Consider the following 10,079-nt stretch of genomic DNA (forward strand, 5'->3'; position numbering starts at 1 on the left):
CAGCTCTCCCCAGTTTGTCTGATTAAACTTACATGCATGCACACATGCAGAGCTTTGGGTCTTTTCTGTATTCTGCTGCAAGCAGATGCTTATATTTTTACATAGCCACAAACAGACGGTGGCAGAAGACATCAAATGCACTGTGCTTCCCACCACTGTTATGAATCTGGAAGTCCCAAGTCAAGTCTCAAGTCAGCTTGCAAACAATTGGTGGTCATTATGAATTGAGACTTGGCTTGGGACTTGCCGATTCATGACTTGAGAGTGACTTCGTCCCACTTCTGCTTCCCACACATGGTGATGGCAACATGACACTTAACTGACTAAACCAACTGACTGACAAAAACACAAATCAGTAACACCAACAACACTGTTAAACTAACACGAACCATAATATTTAAAACACTGAACTCCCATGGTGCATTGCAGCACAAAGTCCATTGGTCACTGTTGTTAGCTAATATCGCTAATGTCTCCAAAAAATATTAGTTCTATCAACTTTCCATTTTCACAGTGTTCATCCTTAACCCAAAATACATAAACATACCAAATGGCAAATGTCAGTTCTCCACAGTTTAGACATACAGACATACGCACACAGAGGCCACTTGGCTGTTATAATATATATGTGTGTGTGTGTGTGTGTGTGTGTGTGTGTGTGTACCTCCTTTCCACTGGAGTGTATGACGTAGATTTTGTAGTATAATACTTTGTGGATCTTCCGGACCAGCATGCGGGGAGGCCTCACACGGATCACCACTTCCTGCCTTGTGATGTTCAGCTTCAGCACGGGTGGACTGATTTTGGCTGCAGATGAGAAGGTTTAGATTATTTGCACAAAGTGCACACAACAGTAAAAAAAAGTGATTCAATATACAATTAAAAGAAAAAACAGGAGCGGAAATAACGCACAATGGTCAAAGAACAAAATGTCTTGCCGAACTTTGACATGAAAGTGTATTTGAGGTACAAGGGTTTTTGTTTTCAAATATCATGTATCCCACATGAAAGTGAAACACTCTGAACTTAGAGTATCATGTTGTATTTTAATACTATACTTCTCTATATATGAGTGGATTTTCTGCACTTCCTGTTTGAAATAAAGAACTACTCAGACTGTTGGACTGACATGTTCTTCCGGGTCAAAGCTACAGTGCATCCAGAAAGTATTCACAGGGCTTCTCTTTTTCCACATTTTATGTTACAGCCTTATTCCAAAATGGATGAAATTCATATTTTTCCTCTCAAAATTGTACTCACAACACCCCATAATGATAGCATGAAAAAAAGTATTTTTTATTTTTGGCAAATTTATATATATATATATATATATATATATATATATATATAAAAAAAAGAAATCACGTTTACATAAGTATTCACACCCTTTGCTCAATACTTTGTTGATGCAGCCTTGGTGGCAATTACAACCTCAAGTCTTCTTGAATATGATGCCACAAGCTTAGTGCACTTATCTGGAAGGTTCTCTCTCCACAAAGGAATGTTGGAGCTCTGACAGAGTCACCATCGGGTTTTTGGTTACCTCCCTGACTAAGGTCCTTCTCCCTGATCCCTCAGTTTAGATGGGCGGCCAGCTCTAGGAAGAGTCCTGGTGGATCCAAACGTCTTCTATTTATGGATGATGGAGGCCACTGTGCTCATTGGGACCTTCAAAGTAGCAGAAATGCTTCTGTACCCTTCCCCAGATTTGTGCTTCGAGACAATCCAGTCACAGAGGTCTACAGACAATTCCTTTGACTTCATGCTTGGTTTGCGCTCTGACCGACATTGTCACTGTGGGACCTTAACAACCCCAATTCCAATGAAGTTGGGACGTTGTGTGAAATGTAATTGAATTGTAATTGAATACACCACAAAGACAAGACATTTAATGCTCAAACTGTTAAACCTTATTGTTTTTGTGCAAATATTTGCTCATTTTGAAATGGATGCCTGCAACACGTTTCAAAAAAAGCTGTGACAGTGGTACGTTTACCACTGTGTTACATCACCTTTCCTTCTAACAACACTCAAGCATTTGGGAACTGAGGACACTAATTGTTGAAGCTTTGTAGGTGGAATTCTTTCACATTCTTGCTGATGTATGGCTTAATTTGTTCAACAGTCCGGGGTCTCTGTTGTCGTATTTTTGCGCTTCATAATGCGCCACACATTTTCAATGGGCCACAGGTCTGGACTGCAAGCAGGCCAGTCTAGTACCCGCACTAGAAGCCACGCTGTTGTAACACGTGCAGAATGTGGCTTGGCATTGTCTTGCTAATGACCTTGGGCTCAGAGAAGGCGGCATTTCTGGATGTTGTTGATGTATGGCTTTCACTTTGCATGGTAGAGTTTTAACTTGCACTTGCAGATGTAGCGACGAACTGTGTTAACTGACAATGGTTTTCTGAAGTGTTCCTGAGCCCACGTGGTAAGAGCCTTTCCACAATGTCAGTTTTTATTGCAGTGCCACCTGAGAGATCGAAGCTCACAGGCATTCAGTGTTGGTTTTCGGCCTTGCCGCTTACATGTAGAAAGTTCTCCAGATTCTCTGAAACGTCTGATTATATTATGGACTGTAGATGATGGAATCTCTAAATTTCTTGCAATTGAACATTGAGAAACATTGTTCTTAAACTGTTGGACTATTTTTTCACGCAGTTGTTCAGAAAGTGGTGATCCTCGCCCCATCTTTGCTTGTGAATGGCTGAGACTTTTGGGATGCTCCTTTTGTACCCAATCATGACACTCACCTGTTTCCATTTAACTTGTCACCTGTGGAATGTTCCAAACAGGTGTCTTTGAGCATTCATTAACTTTCCCAGTCTTTTGTCACCCCTGTCTCAGCTTTTTTGAAATGTGTTGCAGGCATCCATTCAAAATGGGCAAATATTTGGCACAAAAACAAAAATGTCTCAGTTTGAACATTAAATATCTTGTCTTTGTGGTGTATTCAATTTAATATAGGTTGAAGAGGATTTGCAAATCATTGTATTCCTTTTTTATTTACATTTCAAACAAGGTCCCAACTTCATTGGAATTGGGGTTGTATGCAGACAAGTGTTTGACTTTCCAAATCATGTCCAATCAACTTAATTTACCCCAGGTGAACTCCAATTAAGCTGTAGAAACACCTCAAGGATGATCAGTGGAAATGGGATGCAACTGAGATCAATTTTGAGCTTCATAGCAAAGGCTGTGAATACTTATTTAAAAAAATGAATTTCATCCATTTTGGAATAAGGCTGTAAAATTAAAAAAAAAAATCTGGAAAATGAGCAGCGCTGTGACTACTTTCCAGATGCACTGTACATCAGTTTGAAGAAGCAAGCAGCCAAAGAGAGCAGGAGGAGCAGTACTCACTGTCCCAGCGTGGGCTGAAGCGGGGCGACAGGCTCCAAGTCGATTTGCTGGAGGGAACCGAGTAAGCCTGCACACGGGCATAGTACCACTCTCTGGGGTCAGAGGTCACATCGCTGACGTCACCACTGTTTGTTCCGGATTCCCTGACACCCGTTCACATCCAACCACTGCGGCTCACCGTAACTGAGGAACGTAGAGCGCAGATGTCTGAGGTGAGTCGCATGATTCAACGACAACAAAACACTGGTGGCCCAGAACAAAAGTGTAATAGGTGGAGCCTGGCAGTGCCACACACCTTGCCCAAACAAAACTGTAAAGACTGAAATTCTAATGTGGATGCCTCCAGCTGCAATCGGGAACATTTTTTCCCTCCTATTGTTTTCCCAACAATAATTTTGTTGTGATTTTGGAAAAAATACTGAGAGTTGTACTCTTAATACTGGCAGTGTTGCCAGGAGATTCAAGTCTTCAGACTGCTCAGATACACAAGATTAAATCTGACCAAATTTCAAGATCAGACTGCTTCTGTGGAATTTGAGTGCAATCTGGTTAGAGAACTTACAGACATGAATGCAACTGGACATCCTAATGGAATGTGGGAGTCACTTTCAGTGTCCAGGATTGTATTGGAGTCACCGGTGTCCATAGGTGTTTCATATCTGTGTCATGCGCAGCTTGATGTAAACTTAGGATGTTTTGGGAGTTGATAAAGTGGGCTGCTATGGCCCTGAGAGTGGACAAGGGGGAGTTTGTTCGACCAGCTGTGGTCTAGTGACCCTCGACCTGCTTCTAATTTTAACCTGTTGCATAAGGCTGATCCTCCTGCTGGGATGGTGGGACATCTCCAGTGCTAGGGTTCTTGCTGCTGATTGTCCATTCAGCTGCAACCAATTGAATTTTGGTGAGATTTCAAAGGATGTAAAACAGCTGAGGGCTGGGATAGCTTCAGGAATCTGCAGCATCAGAGCTGAGCTCCTCCAGGCAGGTGGAGATGCTGTTCTTCTGGGATTAAAAATCTTGTTTTCAATGTGGGACATGAGTATCATTTCCTAGGACTGGAATAACGACTGGTCGCAATCTGTGAAACGAGCATGTGATTGCATGGGTTGCAGTAACTACAGGAGTATAAACTCTGCTCTCTGTGCCAGGAAAAGTGCTTGCAAGGAATTATTATTGATATGGTTTTGTAACCCGCTTACTTGCTGCTCAGGGACTGGAACAGTCTGGCTTAATGCTCAAGAAGTCACCCATCGAGCGTATTCTAGCCGTGCGATATACTCAAATAACACAAGTGTTAAATGCTGCAGTGCTTCTTTGAGCCTATGTCGGTTTTCATAAAGCATTGTTTCAGTTGACTAGGCTGCTCTCCGGGACATTCAAAATACTTTGAGGGATGTCCAAGAACTTCCTGGACTTCATGCTGTGCTACCTGCGACACTGAGTCCTGTGTGGAACTGGGGCAGAAATCTCTGAACTTTTCTCAGTGAAGTGTTCTGGCTCTATACTGTTAATCCTTCCTTTTTGCTTACCAGCAAAGGTTTACTGACCGCACTTCGACAAATGATGGTGTGATCTTTCCTAATCAACAGATTGCCCTTGGTCTAGTGGTTACAGTGACGGGCTTGTGACCAGAAGATCATCAGTTCAATCCTCACAGACCCTTGGGTAAGGGCTTAAAATCCCTAAATTGCTCCCAGTGTGCAGTTGAGCACCTTGCGTGGTGTGAGTGTGCGCATGAATGTAAGCCATCATTATAAGCACTTTGAGCTTACTTACATACATGCAGTCCTATTACCATTTTGATATCCTGATGACAAACTTGAGAAGCTGAGTGAGGAATAGTTGTGTCTGGGTTTGCTATTGTCCTGGTTCCAGGCTTTCAATGACTAACTGGACCTGTCCATCAGAAGCCTATCTGTATGTGGTGAAAGTCTTTCTGTGTAGGCTCTCAGTTGTCCAGGTGGTTTCCACAGTAGAGAAGCTTGAATCTTCGACTGGACTGGGTTGCTTGACGTGAGGACATTTCGCTTCAAATCACAGAAGCTTCCTCAGCTAAAATTCTTGCTCTGGTAGTCTGACTTCTGTCTTGACTCTTGTAGAGAAGAATAAACCAGAAGCCAACAAAAGCTGGACTTTTTTTTTTTTTAACCTAGCCAGACCCCTCCTACCGAGAGCCTATAGCATTCGGCCTCTCGTAGGAGGGGTCTGGTTAGGTAAAAAAACTCCAGCTTTTGTTGGCTTCTGGTTTATTCTTCTCTACAAGAGTCAAGACAGAAGTCAGACTACCAGAGCAAGAATTTAGCTGAGGAAGCTTCTGTGATTTGAAGCGAAACGTCCTCACGTCAAGCACCCAGTCCAGTCGAGATTCAAGCTTCTCTACTGTGGTGAAAGTCGACATTACCAGTGACCTTAACTGAGGACTAGATGCCAATGATACCAGGTCTCTTCAGAGGATCCTTGGGTATTGCTGGACCTACTTTTTGTCTTCTGTTACTTCTGGAGATTCAGATGAGGAGTACCATTTGCACTGTGATGAAGTGTCACCTCTGATGTGTCGTTGTCTTTGCATGATCAAACACACAGGCTTTGATGACACTTAACCTGTTTTGCCCCACTGGCAACAATTGTTGCAGAAGTGTATCACTTATTTTCTACTCACAAAAAAAAAAAAAAAAATCTCTAAGGTACTAATGCAGCTTTCTCCATTTATAAACAAAAATCTGGCCATAAACGGGTTAAAAAGTCGTAATTTTGCATGTGTGCATGAAGTAACTAAAAATGTTGGTTATCTGTTCATAACCCTCCACCTCACAAAAGCTAACGCACTCGATGTCTGAGATGACGCCGTGTCCTCTTGGACTGGGATGTTTCATGTCATGTGAAGATGTATTGGGACGTCTTATCGATGCCTTAAAAATTTTATGACGGCATCAAAGTGAAATAAGCCAAAGGAGATCGATATAACAATATGATACAAATTTAAATAATTTCAAAATAAAGTGTTTTAATATGGCAATTTTGTGCATTTATTGCAGAAATTAAAACCCCAAAATATAAAGCATGAAACAACATGATAGAGAAGAGTTGTGTGATTGCTCACGTGTTCACTCATTGTGTGCAAGTGTGTGTGTGTCTTACATCTTCCACTGGACGTAGTACAGCGCCAAGCTGCTGTTGGTCGCATTCCAACGCAGAACATTTTTATAATCCACAGAATCAAACATTACGTTGGCGGGAGGAGCAAGGATCTCTGGAATGAAACAGAATATTGATCACTTATTGGTTCATGGACAAGTAAATACATGCGCCCAATGTGTTATTCCAATGGGAACTTTTAAGACCATGGTGGGGGGGGGGGGGGTAACGGTCTTTTCAAAAGAACTGAGCAAAAAAGAAAGAAACATAAAATAATAAAGCACATAAACTGAGTCATAAATACAGTAAAAGGTTTCATGTGCACAATTAAAAATGTAATGTAAAAATGTTAAAGCGTTGGACTTGAGACCAGAGGATCCTCGGTTCAAATCCCAGCCTGACCGGAAAATCACACTAAGGGCCCTTGGGCAAGGTCCTTAATCCTGTAGATGCTCCTGGTGTGTAGCGAGTACCTTGTATGGCAGCACCCTCAAATCAGGGTGAATGTGAGGCATTATTGTAAAGCTCATTGAGCATCTGATGTAGATGGAAAAGCGCTACATAAATGCAGTCCATTTACCATTTAATTTAGCAGCAATGAATTAACTTTTTAAAAATATAAACAAGAAGGGTGAAAATCAGAGTGAACAACAACAATACAGGCGGCAGCCCCCCCCACTTCCAGACATTGCCTCTCAGATGTAATGGTTCTTACATCCAGGAGATGATCATAACTCTCACCAGGTTTGGTGAAAACCTGTCAAACTTTACAGTTGACCTTTTTTTGTTCCTTTTTGGTGGGTGTGGGTGTGTGTGTGTGTGTGTGTGTGTGTGGGGGGGGGGGAGTTACTCATGTATGTGCATAAAGACCTCAGGTGTGACCCTGCTCCTAAAACCCTGGTACCGCCCCTGATGCAGCAAAGATCAGAGGTTTTTTTCCAAAGGGCAGGACTCCTTTTTATTGTATTCTTCATCACATTGTTTGGATGCTTTTGTCTTGCGACCTAGATTGTGGCAAGATTCCGTAATTAAAACCACAACATGCACAATGGCACAGATGACCACATCCCAAACATACATTTTTAAATTCTGATAAATGCAATGAATAATATGTCATTGGATTTAATTTTCCAAACCAGTTTTAAAAAATGCTCTGATTAATTTCAGTTGAGCACAAATTTGACATTTAAAAACTCATCCACACACACAAAAAAAGGACATTTTCAAAGAGATAACATTTCCATGTGAGGTCAGAAGTGAGCAGATTAAAAAGCAGTGGAACTTTAAAGTGAAGTGATTCGAGCAGAGTTTACCTGTGGCTGTGAGGCAGACGCACAGCTTTCCCAGCAGCAGGGCTCCGAGCAGCAGGCGGCTCATGGTGTTGATGCTGGTGGACTGATGCTGATGGCGACACCCCGCCTTTAACGGACCGTCAACTTCCCCTATCACATTCCATCATACATTTATGGTATTGTTGGACAAAGAAGGCTGTGCAATGTCAAGATCATGTTACATCCTGTGAAATTCACTAGATGACCCCCCCCCCAGTTTACGCAAGAATAGTCTGTTTACTTACTACCTACAAGGAACACCTTATTTACAGTTACACCCACACATACACACATATAAATGTGTGTGTAAAAATCCTTAGACTCAAACTCAAATCTCTACAACTTGATATAAATTAATTAAAAATATTAAAACCAAGATGATGGGTTGCACAAGTAATCAGCCCCTTTGGTATAACACCTGCAAATAATCTGTTTTATTGCCAGTTTTCTTCAGACAAGTCAGGGGATAGATACATGAACATTTGCAAGTCACTGAATATATTTTAGACTTTACTTGTATCAGTTATGAAGAAATACAAACACTATGGCACTTTATGGTAGATCTGTGTGGAGTATACAGTTCTCAAAACTGAGTGACTGTGCAAGAAGAAGATTGAGGAAAGCCACCAAGACAAACCCAGTTACAGGCTTCTGTGGCTGTGATTAGAGAAATTGTGCACAGTGCATGTTTTGCATTTTGTATCCCCAGTTATACAACTTCATGATGAAGTGGTATAGAGGAGGATTTTTTTTTTTCCCCCCACCATAACCTCAAATCTGGGCTTACATCTCAGATGTACCTTCTGGCAAATTGTATCTGAACTTTCAGGTTGTCTTTTTAAGAAAATCTTCTTCTGTACCACTTCACATGCAGTATCATCATCACTTCAAGTGTTTGTTTCTCACTAGCTTTTACATAATATATGAGAAACATGCATATAAACACACAAAATGAAGCAATTTTGGAGAGACCAGCCACTGACGTCACGGGGCAGCTCTACTCTGATTAGTTGTCTTGCTCACCACTCAAAAACAAAACTTAACACATTGAAACAGAATGTAACTTTTTAACCTCAAACATTAAAAATCAAGGTTAGCCATCTTTGACTTGTCCAAAGTCTGTGTCCCAAGAATGTTCCCTGTGAATTTGAAGATTCTGGCAATAACAGACTGGACTTAGGTTGAGCACAGACAGACGGACAGAGGCAAAGCCTTCACAATACCCCATGACCATATTTGGTGGCCTCAGGCAAAAATAGACTAAACTGTTGTCCATTCGGCTGCTCCCGTTTTGTTCGGGGTCACCACAGCGGATACAACCAGAACCACATTGGTATTTGGCACAGGTTTTATGCCGGATGCCCTTCCTGACGCAACTCCCAGTGTAACCTGGAGAAACACACAGCCGCTGGTGTTCCAAAGAGGTCTCCCCATCCTTAGCTTCTGAGATCTGGAGAAATCAGGCTAACACAGAGCAAAATTTACAAATACAAAATGTTCACTCAGCTCAGCTGAGTGATTCTGCAGCTAAAGGCTAATCCAACGTTAGACCGATAAATCTTCAGTGGTGCACTACATGTGTCATTACCTAAGGCCATCAAATATGACCATCAGGTATTGCGAAGACTTTGCATCCATCCTGTCTGTTGCTCAGCATAATTCCACTCCATATTATTGCCAGGGTCTTCAAATTTAAAAGAGACCAGTTCTTGTGACAACAGACCTTGGACAAAGATGGCTACCTTGACCTATTTTAAGAGGTCAAAAGTTAACATTGTTTCCTATTATGCTGATATGGCTGAGGGAATTTTAGCATTGTGTTTATATATATATATATATATATATATATATATATATATATATATATATATATATACATACACACACATACATACCACACCAGTTGCTGCATCTTCAGATGATAGTGTTTCTCTTTCTCCACATCCACTGTTTCATGATGCCATTCGGGACCTCTGCTAAAACAAATCATTTTTACAGCCAGCTTTAAAAAAAAAAAAAAAAAAAAAAAAAAAAACAAGTCAGATGAGGAATACATGAACATTTCCATGTCCCTGAATATGTCTTGGACTTTACTTCATTTGATCATTAAGAAATACAAACCGTATGGTGGTCTTTGGTAAATCTGTCCTGGAATTGGCCAGTTCTCAAAGCAGAGTGCCTCTGCAAGGAAGAGACTAGTGAGGGAAGCCACCAAGATACCTGTGAAGTTCACTGGTTTCTGTGGCTGTG

The 10,079-nt window shown here is 41.3% G+C and overlaps 1 protein-coding gene across 1 annotated transcript in view; it reads right to left on the reverse strand.

The window, feature by feature from the left end:
- Positions 1 to 8,085, reverse strand: part of il22ra2 (interleukin 22 receptor, alpha 2) — a 9,852-nt gene extending 1,767 nt beyond the window's left edge. The window contains 5 exon segments of the mRNA XM_034184790.1: positions 665 to 807; positions 3,364 to 3,493; positions 3,495 to 3,546; positions 6,502 to 6,613; positions 7,812 to 8,085. Coding sequence (XP_034040681.1) covers positions 665 to 807; positions 3,364 to 3,493; positions 3,495 to 3,546; positions 6,502 to 6,613; positions 7,812 to 7,875 — 501 coding nt within the window. The 5' untranslated portion in view covers positions 7,876 to 8,085.
- Between the last annotated feature and the right edge of the window lie 1,994 nt (positions 8,086 to 10,079).

This window comes from Thalassophryne amazonica, chromosome 13, assembly GCF_902500255.1.
Source record: "Thalassophryne amazonica chromosome 13, fThaAma1.1, whole genome shotgun sequence".
NCBI classification, from domain to species: Eukaryota; Metazoa; Chordata; class Actinopteri; order Batrachoidiformes; family Batrachoididae; genus Thalassophryne; species Thalassophryne amazonica.